The sequence below is a fragment of the Coffea arabica genome, chromosome 4c (genome assembly GCF_036785885.1).
Source record: "Coffea arabica cultivar ET-39 chromosome 4c, Coffea Arabica ET-39 HiFi, whole genome shotgun sequence".
NCBI lineage: Eukaryota > Viridiplantae > Streptophyta > Magnoliopsida > Gentianales > Rubiaceae > Coffea > Coffea arabica.
The window spans coordinates 1,753,640-1,770,577 of NC_092316.1; the positions used below are offsets into that span (position 1 = coordinate 1,753,640).

At 37.0% G+C, this 16,938-nt stretch overlaps 2 protein-coding genes across 2 annotated transcripts; both read left to right on the forward strand.

Moving 5' to 3' along the window:
* Positions 1-1,149: 1,149 nt before the first annotated feature.
* On the forward strand, positions 1,150-13,252 carry LOC113742331 (uncharacterized). Its single transcript, XM_027270158.2, has 12 exons — positions 1,150-1,866; positions 4,718-4,944; positions 5,046-5,113; positions 6,622-6,681; positions 6,861-7,210; positions 7,419-7,487; positions 7,564-7,652; positions 8,958-11,144; positions 11,252-11,329; positions 11,448-11,559; positions 12,411-12,461; positions 12,571-13,252. Exons 1-12 carry the CDS (start codon positions 1,459-1,461, stop codon positions 12,619-12,621), a joined length of 3,750 nt encoding a protein of 1,249 aa, XP_027125959.2. The 5' UTR covers positions 1,150-1,458; the 3' UTR covers positions 12,622-13,252.
* Positions 13,253-14,295: 1,043 nt separating this feature from the next.
* On the forward strand, positions 14,296-16,608 carry LOC140005092 (small ribosomal subunit protein uS8my-like). The gene is made up of 3 exons (XM_072045281.1): positions 14,296-14,559; positions 15,301-15,461; positions 16,492-16,608. The coding sequence occupies exons 1-3, from the start codon at positions 14,430-14,432 to the stop codon at positions 16,588-16,590; spliced, it is 390 nt and encodes a 129-aa protein (XP_071901382.1). The 5' UTR covers positions 14,296-14,429; the 3' UTR covers positions 16,591-16,608.
* The last annotated feature ends 330 nt before the right edge of the window (positions 16,609-16,938 follow it).

The window sequence follows — 16,938 nt, forward strand, 5'->3', positions numbered from 1 at the left end:
CATGAATATCATGTCAATTTTAAAAGGTGCATGCTAGTTATTACAAAAAAAAAAAAAAAAACTAGCAATTAAGAAAATTAGAAAGCAATGAGCATTTATGAAATTAGTTGAAATGTAGAAAAACCTCCTATGCTTACTTTGTATTAAAAAAAAAGGTGATCATATCTATATATTTTTACTATCTTTATTTTTATTGCGTCATAAGTGAATCTAAAATAGTAACAGAGCTTGAATATCAAGTGACTATGCATGAATATCATGTCAATCTAAAAAAGTGCATACTAATCAATACAAAAAAAAAAAAAAAACTAGCAACTAAGAAAATTAGGAAGCACAAAACATTTATAAAATTAATTGGAATGTAGAAAAACCTCATATGCGTACTAGGTATTAAAAAAATGGAGATCATATCTATATATTTGTACTATTTTATTTTCATTGCATCGTTAGTCAATCTAAAATAGTAATGGGATATGAATATCAAGTAACTGCACGTGAATATCACGTCGATCTAAAAAGTGCATACGAATCATTACAAAACAAAAAAAAAAGCTAGCAATAAAGAAAATTAGGAAGCACAAAACATTTATGAAATTAGTTGGAACGTAGAAAAGCCTCCTATATGTACTATGTATTAGAAAAAATGGAGATCGTGTCTATATAATTTTACTATCTTTATTTTCATTACATCATAAATCAATCTAAGATAGTAATGGAATAATAATGGAGCATGAATATTAAGTAACTACGCATGAATATCATGTCGATCTAAAAATGAAATAAATGCTATTTCCAACTTCTATACTTCTTCTTTTTTTTTTAATCTATGCAATTTGCAAGTTACATACACCCTTTTTTAATCTATGAAAAAGGTATTGGAATTTCACAAAACTTACCCCTGTTATTTCGATGCCTCCTCAAAATTTCCACAAGAGACTAGTATGTAAACCAGTAAATGTCTTGGCCAGGAACCTTGAAGGTCAATGTTCAATAATCCAAAAGCGCTCCCACCAAACTCGAATACTCGCTCACATAAGACGACGAGTTCTCCAGAGCAGATTGGCTTACAACTTGCGTATTTCGGTTTACTTTCATCATGTTGTTTGAAAACGGGCATGTGAACATTAAAATATGGTTGATTTCTTCATAAACCCGATTTGTTTCCCAGTGTGGATATATTAGTAACAATTTAATCGGTAAACACACTAAGTACTTACTTCATTAGTAATTTAGTGGGCGACGGTTAAAAATTATAGGGAAGGCAGGGATAATTAGAGGGAGAAAGCAAAGAAAACCAAAAAGAATTAAACGAATCTTTTTTTACATCGGCTACCCCTCCCTCCACCGCCATGTTCAATTCACTCGCTCCAATTTGTCTCGTCCTTAATTAAATTTAAGTTAATTGCAGCTGAGAAATAATCTCCATCACCCAGAAGACTAAATTCGAACCCAAAAATAATGTATGGGGGCTCCGGAAAGCTCGGCCGAGGCGGCGGAGGTGGCCGAGGCGGTGGCGCCGGGGCCAAGCGTAATATTCACTCCACTTTCCATCCCCCACCTCTTCACCGCCCACCCTCCGCAGCTGCCCCAGGTGGGCGGCTCTCCATGGGCGGCGCGGGAGCTGGAGCTGGCCCCCGCAACCGGACTACTTCTGCCTCGGCTGGAGCTGCTGCTGGTGCTGCCTCGTCGTCGTCTGCGTCTGCTTCTGCGGAGGAGTCGTTCAGCCTCGTCACTGGGAACCCTTTGAATTTCGCTATGATTATTCGGCTGGCGCCGGACTTAGTTGAGGAGATCAAGCGAGTGGAATCTCAAGGGAGTGTGGCACGGATCAAATTTGATGCCAATGCTAATAATCCTGCGGGAAATGTGAGTTCCATCATTCAACTCTGGTGCTTTTCGTGCTGGGGTGTCAGCTTTATCATTGGTATTGCTTTATGTTTGCTCTGTATAGTTATTTTTTGAGGGAAATTTGATGGCTTTTAGGTGTTTGGGATTGCGTTATGGGTCTTACTTTGCTGCATTTTCATTTTTAAGTTAATGTATGCTTTTTCTGGTGCCTTTGAGAGCAAGGGTTTTACTGGCTTTATATGGTCTGCATTTTGACTTCATGTAAATATGAAATCTGCTGGGTCGACCTGAGCGTTAAGTTCCCTGCTGGGAGGTGTTTTTTGTTTTTGTTTTTTTTTTTTGGGGGTGGGGAGCCAGGGGGTGGGGGAAGAGCACATTACCTATATTCCCATTTCATCAACCAAAAGATATATGAAGCTGTGGAGATAATTGATTATCGTAAGCATTACTTGAAGTTAGTGATGCCTTTTAAATCTTTAATTGCCTTTTCTGTTTTAATGGATTATACTTCAATGGAGGATTGTCGTTCCTGTGAAATCCATAATTTTTGGAAGGATAAGAGAAAGTCAAAATTAAAGAATGCGTGTAGTCTTTGATTGCAAATGTCGTGTTTTTAGATTCATTGGATACATATTTAGTTGGAGATGGTAAAGCTTGATGGGAGGGGGTAGAAATGAATGGTGAAGAAAAGGAAGAAGATGGTGGTATGAAACTGGGTTGTGAAATTTTAGTTTTGTCAATGTTCTCAAGAGGTATCTCCTTTGGCTGGTTGTATGCTGAGCAAGATGGAAAATAACTTCACAAGATACTCATGTTAGATTCCAATTGCATAATTAACTTTCAGGACAGACAAAACAATGACGTTAGAATGTTCAAATTGATGAGTATTACCGTAAATAGGGATGATACTTCCCACACAAAAAACCACTCTGTCATCTACATGGAATTACGTTGTAATAAGTTAATGTAAAATGAGAAGATTACCTTCAGTAGAAACACTGTAGCATCATATTGCTTATAACTAGGGTTCTCGTTTAAGAGCAAGAGGAGTATGTCACATACAGATGCAGAGGCTGAATTGTGTTGCCATAAAGTGGGTGAAGACCATTGCTGGAGCAAAATTTAAGTTGTGCATGATTTTATGAGTTAGATTCCAGAATGGAATCACCAATTCTTACAATGACAATTAGTGTGTTCAGTGTATTCCATGCATTTGGGATAAGTGCATTTTATCGTTGCATCATTTCTAGCAAAAGCATGAAACCTTTCAGCCATTTCAATATTCTAGACATCACATTCAGTATGCATGTGGTAATACATTGCAAAAGTTACTCAACTTAAGCAGCCTTTGGGTTATTCAGAATGAGAGTGTCAAAAGCAAGATGAAAATAAAAAACGCTAAAAATGATATAGGAAAATGATGTTAAGCTTCTGATAAAAATAAAAAATGAAAAAAGGAATTGAAGAATTTATGAAAAAGAAAGAAGGGGGGGGGGAGATATTGTATAATAGCACGCATGCTCATTGTCAATAAGGTTATAAAGCTTTTATTAAGAGAATTCCATGAGCTTGAGCGACGCTGGCGCAATGACATGGTCTTGGGTCTTTCCTTTTTTACGCTTGAATTAGAGTAAGACACTAATATACCATATGCAGCTCAAATGAGACATACAATTCAGTAATTGCACCTTAATGTTGGGTGCCTGTGCAATAGGCGTCGGGTCCTATACATGATTCAAAAGAAATGAGACGCTTTTTCTTTGCTCTAGTAGCATTCCTTGCTTTTGTCTCCAATTAAAAGATATAAGGAGTGGAAATGCTTGGGGCCTAAGATCCTCCTGAAATTGAAGAAGAGATTAAAGATTGAGATTTATGTAGACAACCTAAATGAAATGCTTTCCATGGGCTATCTCTATCTTTTATGTTCTCCAATTAACTGTTTCTCTTCATCTATTTTTGTTGATTCATGACAATCTGGGAAGTCCTTTCTCATGTGGGAACAGTGTGATTGGACAAAATGGTTTCGACTTAGTAAACTTATGAGCTTTCCATGTTTAACTATTTCTCTTGCCAGTAAATGTGACTTGATCTCAATGACTCAGATGATCATTGCAGCAGGCAAGCGTGAATTTGTCCAGTAAAGTAATAAAAATAATGCGTGGTCTATCATTTTCTCCTGCTGTGCATGATTTTGGGTCCATTGGCACTATGACATACATTAGAAGCTCAAGCATTCAGTCTGTGGCACAGTTGATTCTTCTTCTTCTTTTTATTTTTCCCCTTCTTTTTCAATAGTGCTCCTTACTGTGCTCTTGGATGCTAAGTTGCATTCTTCAAGGCACACCAAAAATTTCTATTTATGCTTTTCTCTTGTCTATTTGCCTAAGAATAAAATTTGGCTGACAACTGTAAGGTCGTGCATATAAATCTGCAATCAGAATACAATTAGGCCAACAAATGTGAAGTCCTGCATATAGATCTGCAATCATTAATTGATTCAAATATGCAAAGTAATTATTTCTTGTCCTACCTCTAACCAAATTGTAACTGATCAAGCAGGTCATAATGGCCTTTTAATTTCTGAAATATTGTCGTTTATCAATCTACCTCTGCAACACCATATGTGACCAAATTTGTGATTATGATATTTCCATTTCCAAAAGTTGTATTTATTATTGGCCCACTTCTCAATCAATCTAGTGGTACTGGTCTTTCCATATAAGAAAATTGTCTTTTGACTTGTCCTTTGTTTTTCTTATTTACGAGTCATATCAGCATAAGAGTATGTTGGATGTGCCATAAAAATTGATTTTGCATATTGTGTCGACTCGTATCCATTGTTGATTGGAGTAGTCCTTTTCCTCCATAGGTTATAAATGTGGGTGGTAAGGACTTCAGATTTACATGGTCGCGAGAGACAGGAGAACTTTGTGACATATACGAGGAGCGCCAAAGTGGTGAAGATGGTAATGGCTTACTTGTAGAATCAGGGGGTGCTTGGCGAAAGCTTAATGTGCAGCGGGTTTTGGATGAATCAACTAAAAATCATGTTAAAAAGCTTTCAGAGGAAGCCGAACGGAAACTTAAATCGCGCAAGTATGTTGTTTTTGTGTTTGAAGAATTTGTTTACATAGCGTATGTGATCTTTTTTATTAATGTTCTCTCTTCTCCTACTTTCTGTTATTTTGTGATGGCAGAGCAATTGTTCTAGACCATGGAAATCCTTCTATGAAAAGTCAAATGAAGGCACTAGCTGCTGCTGAGAGTACGTATTCTGTTCATGCTTTATGCTATACCTGTCAGAATTGTGTTTATATAAATGTTTTTATTTGAAGATGTAAGACCATTGGTTTTGAAAAATCCACTGTAGTATAAAATTGGAGTGTGCTATCCTTTTGGCCTATCTACTGTTAAAATTTTTATAAAGTACGTACCCATACATATATTGTTTGCCTTCGTTGCCATTGACACTAGCTGCCTTGAAGATTTGGACTGTGTGAGGTAATAGCATTCTTGAGTCTGTGTTTGTGACTGAAGGATCTTTCACATTTGTTGCCATGATATGTTGACATGCTTTGTGTACTGCTTGAAGAAAAATGAAAAAATAGTAGCTAATCATTCAGCATTTCCTTGCCTTCCAGTTTCTGGCAAGTATAACTACTTGAAGTTGTTCATTTTCTCGTTCAAATCAGTACTTCTAAAATAACAGGCAGGGGCAATTGGTTATCTCATTAAAATGTGAAAGCCAGATCTAAACTGTGCACAAGGCCGCCAGAAACTGCATTTTGGATGGGAGGAGATAGGTGTTGCACATCATTGTTTCTATGATGTTTGAGGCTGTTTTATTTGTTAATGGAGCAATTTTATTGATGCTTGCTTTGTCTGATGAAATCTTCAAAGATACATTTGTTTCATTTTGGACTTTGTTTAATTTTGCTTTCCTTTTAGAAATTCAAGAAAATGAGAATTAGTATCCTATTATTCCAGTATCTATTGGAAGCTTAGGAACAAGTGGTAGCTGAAGATACAGAGAAACTATGCCATTGTGCTCGTGCCTGTTTTACTCTGTACATTATACAACAAGGTTTTAGGAGAAAAGCAATGAAATTTATAGCATTTTGTGTGAGATACATGTAAAGGAACATGGTGGAAGTATCCATATTGCAAGCGCATAATTAAAAAAAAAGAACATGTGAATAGCATGTTTTCTGATATAAATTTTTTTTTTCAATTTTTTTCAATTGTAGAGGTTCATATTAATTTGGTTCCCAATGCAGTATTGGAGTTACGTAGATTTAGAAGTCCAATAAAGAATGTTGACTTTGATACCTTTTGTATTATTAGCTTTGCTGGAGAAAAGGGTAATTGTCCAGTGAACTCAATAAAATCTCGAAGGTCATGTGGATTTACGAAGTTATCATTTTAATCAATACGGCCAAAGCAACTTCTTACATCTGTATTGACATTTTATAACATTGGAATCAAGGAGCAATCCAACCCAGATCCAGGATTCTGTATTTAATTTTGGAAATGTAAATTTGGGACTGGCCTTGGGGAAAGGGATTTTATCTCAAGGTGGAAGTTTTCAACTGTTTTCTTTACCACAAAGATTGCCTTTGGTGTTCGGATTTATTTTAGAATGTGCTCATGAAGTGGGCCCAAAAGAAGGATGTTCTGTTCATTTCAGCAATGTTGTTTTAAATGTGGATCCTATCCTTTGTTACGTATGTGAATTTATGACACGTACACAAATATTTTCATCGTTCCTTCCAGGTAATCCTTGGCGAACAAAAGGAGCTCCTTTCAAGAAGCGGAATGCTGAGCCACCTCCAGGTAATTGGAAGATTGAAATCCATCACTTCATCCGTTAATTTGCTTTCTTTAGTACGAGTTTTTGTAATCGTGCAAAGCACAAAGGCAACTTAGGCTGTCATCAGATTCATTATAAAGATTTATTTTGTATTCTTTTCATTTTCTGCTCTGCTATATTGATCTTCCATTTATTGCTATAGGAGGGCCCCCAAAATCTGTTCATAAATCTGGTTTGACTACAACACCACCTTTAAAGAGCAGGCGCCCAGCTTCACCTCCATCCTCTCCACCTGAGCAATCAGGTGCTCCAGGATCTCCATTTGGAAGTGGCAATATTATGAAGGGACATGTAAATGTTGAAGATTTCGGGTCTCTTCAAGCAACAAGTAGAACTGTTAGCTCTGACAATGATGCTACTGGCAAGGTGATTACTAGTGCTGGCAGGGGAAAACCAGCGCAGAAGGGAATAAAAGGGGCTCAACCCTCTGATCTGCGTAGTATGCTAATTTCTCTTCTTAGGGAAAGTCCTTCAAAGGGAATGAGCCTTAAGGTAATCTGCAAATCAGCTTCACTTGTGTTGTCTGGTTTCAGTAATGCTTTCCTTTTCCTTTTGATATTGAATCTAGGTAATTCATTCAAGTTATCCTTTACAATTTACTTCACTGTTGTAAGCCTATCTGCAGTAGAAACATCTTATTTTACTGGATGCTGTAGATGATGTGCTGTTTTGATTTTTATGATTACTTATGATTCATTAGGCCTTAGAGAAAGCCATTGGAGATACAATTCCAAATTCAGTGAGACAGATTGAGCCCATTCTGAAAAAAGTAAGTTGTTGAAAATCCTGATAAGATTATGAATGAGATTAAGGCAGATCCCTTATTGTTGTTTATATTTCACCAGATTGCCACATTTCAAGATTCAGGCAGATATTTCTTAAAACCAGGAGTTGAAATAGAAGGCTTCAAGAAAGCTTCATCTGGTAATCAAAGGTACCTGCTAAATTTGTTATATCTTTTTTCTCTCGAATTTATAAATCTCTCTTATTCCTATGTAGAATGCATGTATTACAAGACCAGCAAATGTACTATTCAAAATCAGAACTCAGCCAATTTATTCTCACCGGATCAAGGATATTTAGGGGAAAATTATAACCAACATTTTAGAACTAGGGAGTTATACTTTTTGTGACTAAACCTTGAAATAAGGCCTAAGCACCTTCATAAACCATTTTTTCCCTCTTTTGCCCTGTATTCTTTGGAAGGATTTTCTTTATAATTGAAATAGTGCTTAAGCAATTATCTTCTATTTTCTCGAAGCACACAATTGTTTCAGAAAATGTCTGTTGATAACTATTTGGAACTTGCATGCTACATTAGATGTATGGAAATATTATAAGTTAAATTCTCAAGAGACTAACAAGAACATTAAACGTTACCAAGACTATTTCAGAAAACGTTAAACCATGACAAGTATTTGCTGTATAAATTTATTTTTTCTAGACTACTGATATAAGACTTCTAGTATTTTTCTTGGGGAAAGATTATGGTTACAAAGGGTTAAATAGGAGAAGGCCTTTCAATTTGAAGTGGTCAGGAATTGGTTGAATTGTTTGTCAAAGGCAAGACTTTTTGGTCTTCATAAACCTTCAAAGGATTCATTTGTCCTTTACTGTACTAAAATTAGAAGAGTGAAGTATATCTGTGGTCGACCGCTAAGTTTGTGTTTGATAGGTATAAGTTTACCTCTAAAAGAAATAATGTGTAACAATGTGAATGATACTCTATGCTTTGGTCTATAATGCACACCACTAAGAACGGGTGCACTTCTTATTTATGGCTCTTCAGTGCACTTCAAGCTTGGGAGCTTATGTACAAGTATGATTGTGACCTTTATGCATATTGGTAACCTCCCAATAATATATATGAATCCTTGTCCTGGCTCAACATTTCTTTCCTTCCCCAACCCCCCAACCAATTCCTTGCCGCCACATGAATTGATCATAGGCCTGTATTATTAAATCAAAAAAGGAAAGCATGAATTTGTTTGCTAGCATTTCTGTAACTTTCAAATCAGCCTTGAATGTGAATTTGATACTGCTACTCTCTGCTTATCTCTTGCCACTGTGATAACTCTTGGTCAACTGATGTTTCAAGTCCCAGTTTAATGGCTAGTAAGGTCATGCTATCTTGGAATGCTTCCTAATTTCAGAATTCTTCTCAATTTGTATGGTGCATATATCTCTAGAATTAGAAATGCTTTCGCAGTTCTTACCTCCTGTTACATTTCCTCTTCAGTTCCCCTGAAGATAGTTACCATCAATCACCTGCCCAAGATGACCGACAAGCTGCTCCAGACACAAGCTTTCCCTTGAGATCTGATGCCAATGAAATGGATGAACAGGCTGAATTGGATTTTAAGAATGAAGCAGCACATATATCACAAGAAAAAGGTGTATTACATCATTCATATCTTTTTGGGGACAAAAAAGTCTCTGATAATAGTGAAGGGCCTATAGGTAGCTCCAGTGATAGTGGAAGTGATAGTGATAGTGAAAGTGACAGCAGTGATAGTGGAAGTGACAGTAGTAGGAGTCGAAGTAGAAGCCCAGCGGGAAGTGGGACGGGAAGTAGCAGTGACAGTGAAAGTGATGCCTCTACCAACAGCAAGGAGGCATCCGATGAGGATGTGGACATCATGACAAGTGACGATGACAAACAGGCAAAGTATAAATTGCAAGCTTCTGGGCTTGTGTCTTCTAGATCCCCACTTCTGTGGAGGACTTCAGATGTTGAGCCTGATCATATGGGCAGTGATGAGAAGCAAGATGGTCATGTTTCTGATGTAATCGAGATAGAGAAAGCTATGCCCGACGATCAACCTGCTGTGGGTATGGCTGCTGCTAGCATTTCAGTTCCTAATAAAGAAGGTCAAAAACCGGTTGAGCAGACCACACCTTCCTTGTACAATCATCATGAGGATCAAGAAAGAGAAGACCATATGGTGAAGATATATAAAGAAACAGGTAATATGTCCAGAGACAGATTTAACCATGGGCAGTCTGATAGTTCTGAGAAGGCATCCAGGGGTAAATACAAGAGGGTTTCAGATGAAAAGGATGTTGAAAATAAGCCTGACCGCAGTAAGAGATTTAAGCTTGGGAACTCACATCAAACAAAAGTCTCTCCATCTAGGACCACTGCTTTTGAGAACAGTTATCAAAATTCATCTCCTGATAGGTCTTTTGAAGAACTTCATAAGGGGCACAATAATCAGATGGCTGACAAAATTAAGAGAGATATTAATAGTGGCTTTGGATCACAAAAAAGCCACATTCATACAAGTTTAGGGAAATCGACTTCAGATTCTGTACAGCCGATTCAAAGATCTGCTGATTCCAGTGCACGTGCAAAACCTTCTGCTTCAGTAGAGAGGCCGGGTAAACATTCAGAGCACTTAGGCCGCAGCATTAAGCACCCTGAGAGATTGCATCCAATGACTGAAGGTGTTCCAGTTCAGAAAGATAAACCTAACAGGGAAATGCAAGACAACTATGGTTCTATTAGTTATAAGGGACCAGGTAAAGTCTCCAAGGAAGATTTGGGAGAAAAGTATACAGCTACTTTTGACTCCCGCCATAGAAAACATGAAGCATCTGGAAGTGTGAAGGATTTTGGATCAGTTTTGAACTCCAATCCGGGGTATCCTCTGAAGGATGAAAACATAAGTGCAAGGGACAGATCTGTTGTAAATGGACGACCAAATGCACTTCAAAGAGAGCTCTCAGACTTGGAGCTGGGTGAACTTCGTGAACCATTGCCTGAGGAAACGCCAGGATTCAGAAAGCAACTAGATAGAAAAAGCTCCTTTAAACAATTAGAGAACAAATCATTAAGTTCAGAAAATGGGAACTTAGATTCAAGTAAAGCAAAAGTAGGCAGTAAGATGAATGCTGACTCTAGGAAATCTTCTCCTCTACATACCAATATTCCATTCTTGGGCAGTTCAGAAGGCATATCAAATAGGGGGGTCCATGAAAACTCTGCTGAAGATCTTTTGAGAACTAATCAGAGGGTTGTACAATCTCAACAGAGGCACCAACCCAGAGTTGATTATGCTGATGCTGGAACCCAGCACAATAGAGTGGTGGAGTTGAGTGGCAAAAATAGACAAGGTGAGGCTGGAAGAAGCCTAGATGCTACCCCAGAAGTTCAGGGAAACATTCCAAGTAAAGGATTAGCTTCTGTGTCACAAGAGCATGATGCAAAGCAGGGGGCTGTGCCTCCTTCCAGAAAGGAAAGCAGAAGGCAAAAATCCAGTACAATCCCTGATTTAAATGATAAGCAAAAGGATACTTCTCTAACAGGGAGCAGTGATGGGTGTCAAAAGAGGAGAGAATCTTCTTCAGATGAGAATAGTTGTCCATATTCCAAGTATGAAAAAGATGAACCAGAGCTTAAGGAACCAATAAAAGATGGCTTTCAGTGAGTACTGCTGTTTTCTAGCATTGATAGAAGTTGTTTTTCGGTTGAGTATCAGTTTGCTTGAAAATTTGACATTGTGAATCCTGTTGTGCTTATCCCTTTTTTAGGTATAAAGAATATGTGGAGGAGTTTCAGGAGAAGTATGGTATCTACATTTCATTGAACAAGACCTTAGAGTCCTACAGGTAATTTCAACCAATTACTTACATTAGTGGTTTAAACTAGATAATTTCCAGTTAAGTTCTTGTTGTTGGTCTGGAAAGTTTAGGTTTTTTTTATCCACATTGTTATTTATATGTCCAGGGAAGAGTTCCTTAAATATGGGAGGGATCTTGAGGCTTCAAAAGACAAGGATATGGACAGATATCATGATGTTGAGCGGCAAATAAAGGAATCTTATCGGCATTGTGGAGCGGTACTTTTGTTGTTGCCTTCCTCATCTGGTGGTTTCTGCTTGTTGGAAAGCTGTGTGTCTTTGTGTTGCCAATGTATTTTCATGATAGAACTAGCACTCCTGAGAACTTCAAACTTTGACAAGATAAGAGTTTTTAAAATTCCAATAGACTTCAGCATTTATGACTAACCCTGCCTGGGTCCTTTCTAAAATAATTTGGGACATTAGTCAGATGCTGAACTGGCCTTTGGCCTTAAAGGCCTGCAGAACTGAAGTTTGCATGACCCTCTAGTTGGATGCATAGATATTTTCTTCTGAGGTGAAGTGTCAGCAAGTCAGAAACTGCGTTTGCTGCTTGAAATTTTGATAAATTTCTTTTCCTTTGTTATGTCTAAAAGTGTTGTTTTAATAGTTTTCGATGTTATTTCCTATACCGCTTCCTCCTTCCCCCAGGTTAAAAAAAGAAAGAATGATTAATTTATGGTTTATAAAGAATTAGGCAATATCTAGGATGGTTCTGCAAACATTTCCAGAAATGTTATAAAACAAAAATGTTTGGACTTGTTTTGATAGTACTACTTGTAATATCTGTGTATGCCAGACCAAAGCAAAAACTTGTTTTGATGATTCATCTGCAGAAATCATTTTTGTGATTTTATTCTCATTGATTATTATCAGAATTTGTGAAAACATATTGTTAGTCAAGAAGATAAATTAGCTTGTGGTATCATTGTTGTTTTGGTCACTCCATTTCTCTTTATCATGTGCATGACTAATTTTATTTGCTTTCTTAACTTTTTAACTATCATGAAGTTGGACCAATGTTTGTTGAGAAGCTTACTCACTGTCACTTGTATGGATAACAATCACAGAGATTCAAACGGTTGAAGAAAATATTCCTCGTGCTTCATGAAGAATTACAGGTGATTCTTTGACCAAACTTTTTAAATTCTGGTTTGTTGCCTCTACTTAGTTCTTTTATCTCGTTGATCTTGTTTTCCAATGAGTTTCTTCTGTTGTTCTTCCATGCAGCATTTGAAGAAAATGATTCATGAATTCGCTGCTCCATACTTGAAGGATTAACAGTCTTGTTTGTAAGGCTGCATTTTGGAAATTCTGTTCCATTTATTTGAGGTGGCTTCAACATTGGTAGACCTGCTTTTCGTGGCTGGAGCTTGTGTTGATAATACATATAAGAGTGCATCTGGCTCGGAGTTGCTTCGTGATATTCTAGAGAAGCAAAGAGATTCATTTAATAGCAGCCAATAGAGGTGAAGATGGAGTTGCAGGGTCACAACATTGATGGCCATGAGGCTGTGGTGATTAATCCTGATCTGACTTGGCTCACCAGTACCGTAATGCAAGATGCATTTCACAGGATTTTGACACCCCAAGGAAAGGGTGAATGTAGATTATTTAGAGTTTGGATGTGTACAGGTGTCATATGGAATTTTCTTTTCGGTAAAAATTTTGTGGACTATTTATTTCTTCGTTCTTTTGGTGACCTGTTTGGCACTTTTTTGCCGCAGATTAGCTAGAACCCTCCTTCACCTGACCTGTACAGTTTCTATCTCTTTTTTTTTTGACACCTTTAGCCATGCTTGTTGAAGGTGAAATTCTTGTAGCGTAATTAGCTTTTAAACCTTTATCCTCGTTAGCTGTATTTTTTAGTACAATACTACTGTTATAATTGGATTTATCCTCGTTAGCTGTATTTTTTTTTTAGTACAATACTGTCATAATTGGTCCTATACTGGGAGAAGAAAAGGAAGATGAACCTATCTAATCTATTGAGAGGGGAGCGACTAACTCTCTGCTCCTTTGATTGCCAGTTGGTTGTTAGCTGTATCATGCCAACGAGCTACCAAAAGGATCCTGTCATGTACGTTTTCCTATCTCATAGCCATGGATCAAAAGTTTAATTAGATACGTACATGAATTTCACAAGATTTTTTATATTCTTAAAAATAGATATAAAATATTGTTGTTGTACTTACGTTAGGGTTTAGGGTTTAGTTCTACAAGACTTTTAAATTCTTGTAGAACTATTAGGGCTCGGATAAATTCTTGCATTGGAAACACTTGCGAGGGTGATTGATTCACATAATAAAACTACTACAGGGCTCGGATAAATAAGCATACAGCTTCATTTTTAATTTTATTTTTCTTTTGGAATGTAATAAAATGATTGCATCCAAAAACTTATTGGATACCTTTTACGCGATCTTCTTCTTCTTCTTGTATATAATAATGCGCGAGTCTTGAGTTTAGTGTTAAAAAATTCTTTCATTATTTATTATCCTAATTTTTCTCTTACATTATGAAATACCATATGAACATATCTTATTTTTCATATTCTATGTTTAAACAATTGGTGTTAGACCTCTTTCTCACTTTTATCAACTAAAATTAGAATAAAACTACAAAAAGTCATCAATATCTTCATCCATGTTCAGAAAATAAAAAAAAAAATACACTCCAATTTATAAGCCTAGTAAAATTTCAATTCAAATAATCACCAATAAATTAATATTTTTTTCTTTATGATTTTATTTTAATGTGGTAAGGTATTTTTGGTAATGTGCACAACAATTTAAAAAAAAAAAAAACTTGCATTTAAACAAAACGATGAGGCCCACTGTCCAATTCAGACAACTCCGCTTTAAGCTTGTGAAAGCCCAGTCGCAGTGTCAGGTCCTGCTCTCCATGGGCAATCTAGTGTAGGCCCAACTTTTGTCGCTGAAATGGAAGGGTTTCGAAGACGGAAGGAAGCTTTCCTGGTGGTGGGGTTTTACAGTTCCTAAGTTGTAGTGACATTCATTTTTTTTTTTTTTTGGGTGCTAGAGATAGATAGATAGAAAAAGAGGGAGTGAGATTTAACAAACTCGAAAATGGGGAGAAGAATTTTGAACGACGCGTTGAGGACAATTGTAAATGCCGAGAAGAGAGGCTTCGCTTCAGCTCAGCTTCAGCCCATCTCCAGTTGCATGGCTTCCTTTCTTCAAATCATGAAATATCGAGGTTAGCTTCCTACAATTTACTTCTGATTTGCCTCGATTTTTTCCTGATTCTGTTCCCAATTCAAAATTTTGATTTTTAGCTGCCCATCTTGATGTTGATTGTGATTTTAATTGGGCTTCTTTCATTTCTTTTTCTCTGGTGCGGGATTGGGGAAAAAAGGCGAGGATGACTTGAATTTGGAGAACTTATTAACCTTGTGTTTGAGCTGTGGTGAACGCGAAATTTTGGAGAATGTTGATTTTGCTGCTTGATTTTTTTTTTAGGCAGGAAAAATAAAAATCAGAACTTTGAAAGCTTGGTGGTAGTGAGGTAGTAATTCAGGATTAGTGGTTAAGAATGAATGAGTAAATGGGTTTGTAATCATCTTTTGCTATGTGCCTTCAGTTGGATGGTTTAGAGGGGAACAGTAACCCTTTTGTTCGAAAAAATATAAGATCTTAAACTAGCAATAGGATTGAGAGGATGCATTAACTAATCGGAACTGAATGGATAGTGTTGTTGGATCTTTCTTAATAATGTATCGGTGCTGTGCTTTTCCCCAAGTAAAATCGTTGATTCGGATTGAGTTTGAATTATGTAATACATCATACTTTGACTGAGAAATGCGATGGAACATTTTGCATTTCAGCCTTTATGCAAGAGTTGTGGTATAAAATCTATTGAATTTATAGTTCATCTGCCACAAATGAGTGGTTGGTGATCTCTTCCTAAGTGCTGTTGACTCCTCCATTTCTTTTTCAGGCTATGTCAAGGATTTCCAAGTACATGATCCCCACAGAGTTGGTAAGATAACTGTTCAGCTGCAGGGGAGGGTTAATGATTGTCGTGCTCTCACTTATAGGCAAGACATAAATGCACAGAACATTCAGAGTTATACCAAACGTCAACTTCCAACACATCAGGTGTGCCCAGGTTCCTTTTATGTTTAGCTGTTCGTTTATCATGCCTTTTACTTGTTCAGAGTCATCCATCTTGAGAACATGAGACCTTTTCTGGGCTTTGATTTTTTCAATTGTACATGGATGCCGAGTAAGTAAACTTAGTACTGATATCTTTGCTGGTCTTCATGTTAGAGAACTTCTATGGTAGTTGGTGTCCTACACGAGCACTTTATCTTTTGTGGTTCTCAAAGTCTGGAATAGTGGTCTGTATGCCTTCTTGTTGAAGTTTGATGCTATTTACATGTTTCATTTATAGAACTATTTCAAGCTCCTAAAATATGGGCATCCTGGTGCAGCTGTGGATATCGCTTTGTTTTTCAGATCATGTTGGTGTAAATTTTTTAACTTCTGCTTTGGCTTTGAAGCTTTGATTGTTTGAGATGGTTTCATTGGAAGATAAACATGTGATGTTGGGTAAGACGTAACTGAATCCTCTCAGTATAAGAGGAAAGTTGATAACTGGACCTACCTGAATCTAGAAATTGACATGATTGGTGTGTTTGGATTAATGGGCGCCTTGAGGCTGCTGCTACCTTTGTAACGCAGCACAATACGGTAGTTTGCTACTTCTGGTGGTGATAATGGAATAACATTTATATGTAACTATGTATCAGCTGCAATTTTATTTGACGCCAATTCTTTCTTGTGACAGTCAACTGTTCTTGTCTGTTTCCAAAAACTCTTAAAGAATAGACTAACCACTAAAGAATATGTTTTCCCTCTGTATTTGGAAAACTGAATCATAAATTTCTAGTTGTGAGGTAAATAAAATGTGAGGGATGCTTGTCATCTGGATGTAGAATTTGTCGTTATGTTCGATATTGGTATTTCAGATTTCGGAATGATTACCAGTGAGATCTTTGGTCATGGTACAGAATTGGACTTGTTGAATGTTTTCTTGCCATGTTGGTCCTCATTCTCTTCATATTCCAAGTCCAAACTGTTGGCAAAAGTTGTTGATTTGATCTTGATCTTTCTTTTCTTGATGCAGTGGGGCTATGTTGTGATTAGCACGCCAAATGGTGTTATGGATCATGAAGAGGCAATTCGACAGAATGTTGGTGGTCAAGTCCTTGGTTATTTTTACTGAATGGTCTGTTGAATGGAAGATTGGAGTTTAGGAGAGCAATTATATTTTCCAATATCATTCTCTCATCCTCTTTTTTTTTTTTTTTTTTCTTTTTTTTTTTCGTTGGGGGTGGGGTGGCGGAGGTGGTGGTGGTGGTTACTGGTTAGCTGTGGAAGCTAATGAAAACTCAACGTGAACTCAGCTCTTCCATGTATTAGTGCTATAACCAAACCTCTTAGTTTCCAACTGTAACTTTTAGGTGATGAGATTGGCCCAATTTTCTGCTTTTTGTCCTTGGAGTCCATGTGTATAGTAAATGTATTTTGATACATGAGAAGCATGGTGGGATTGATCTATGTTGGTCATATG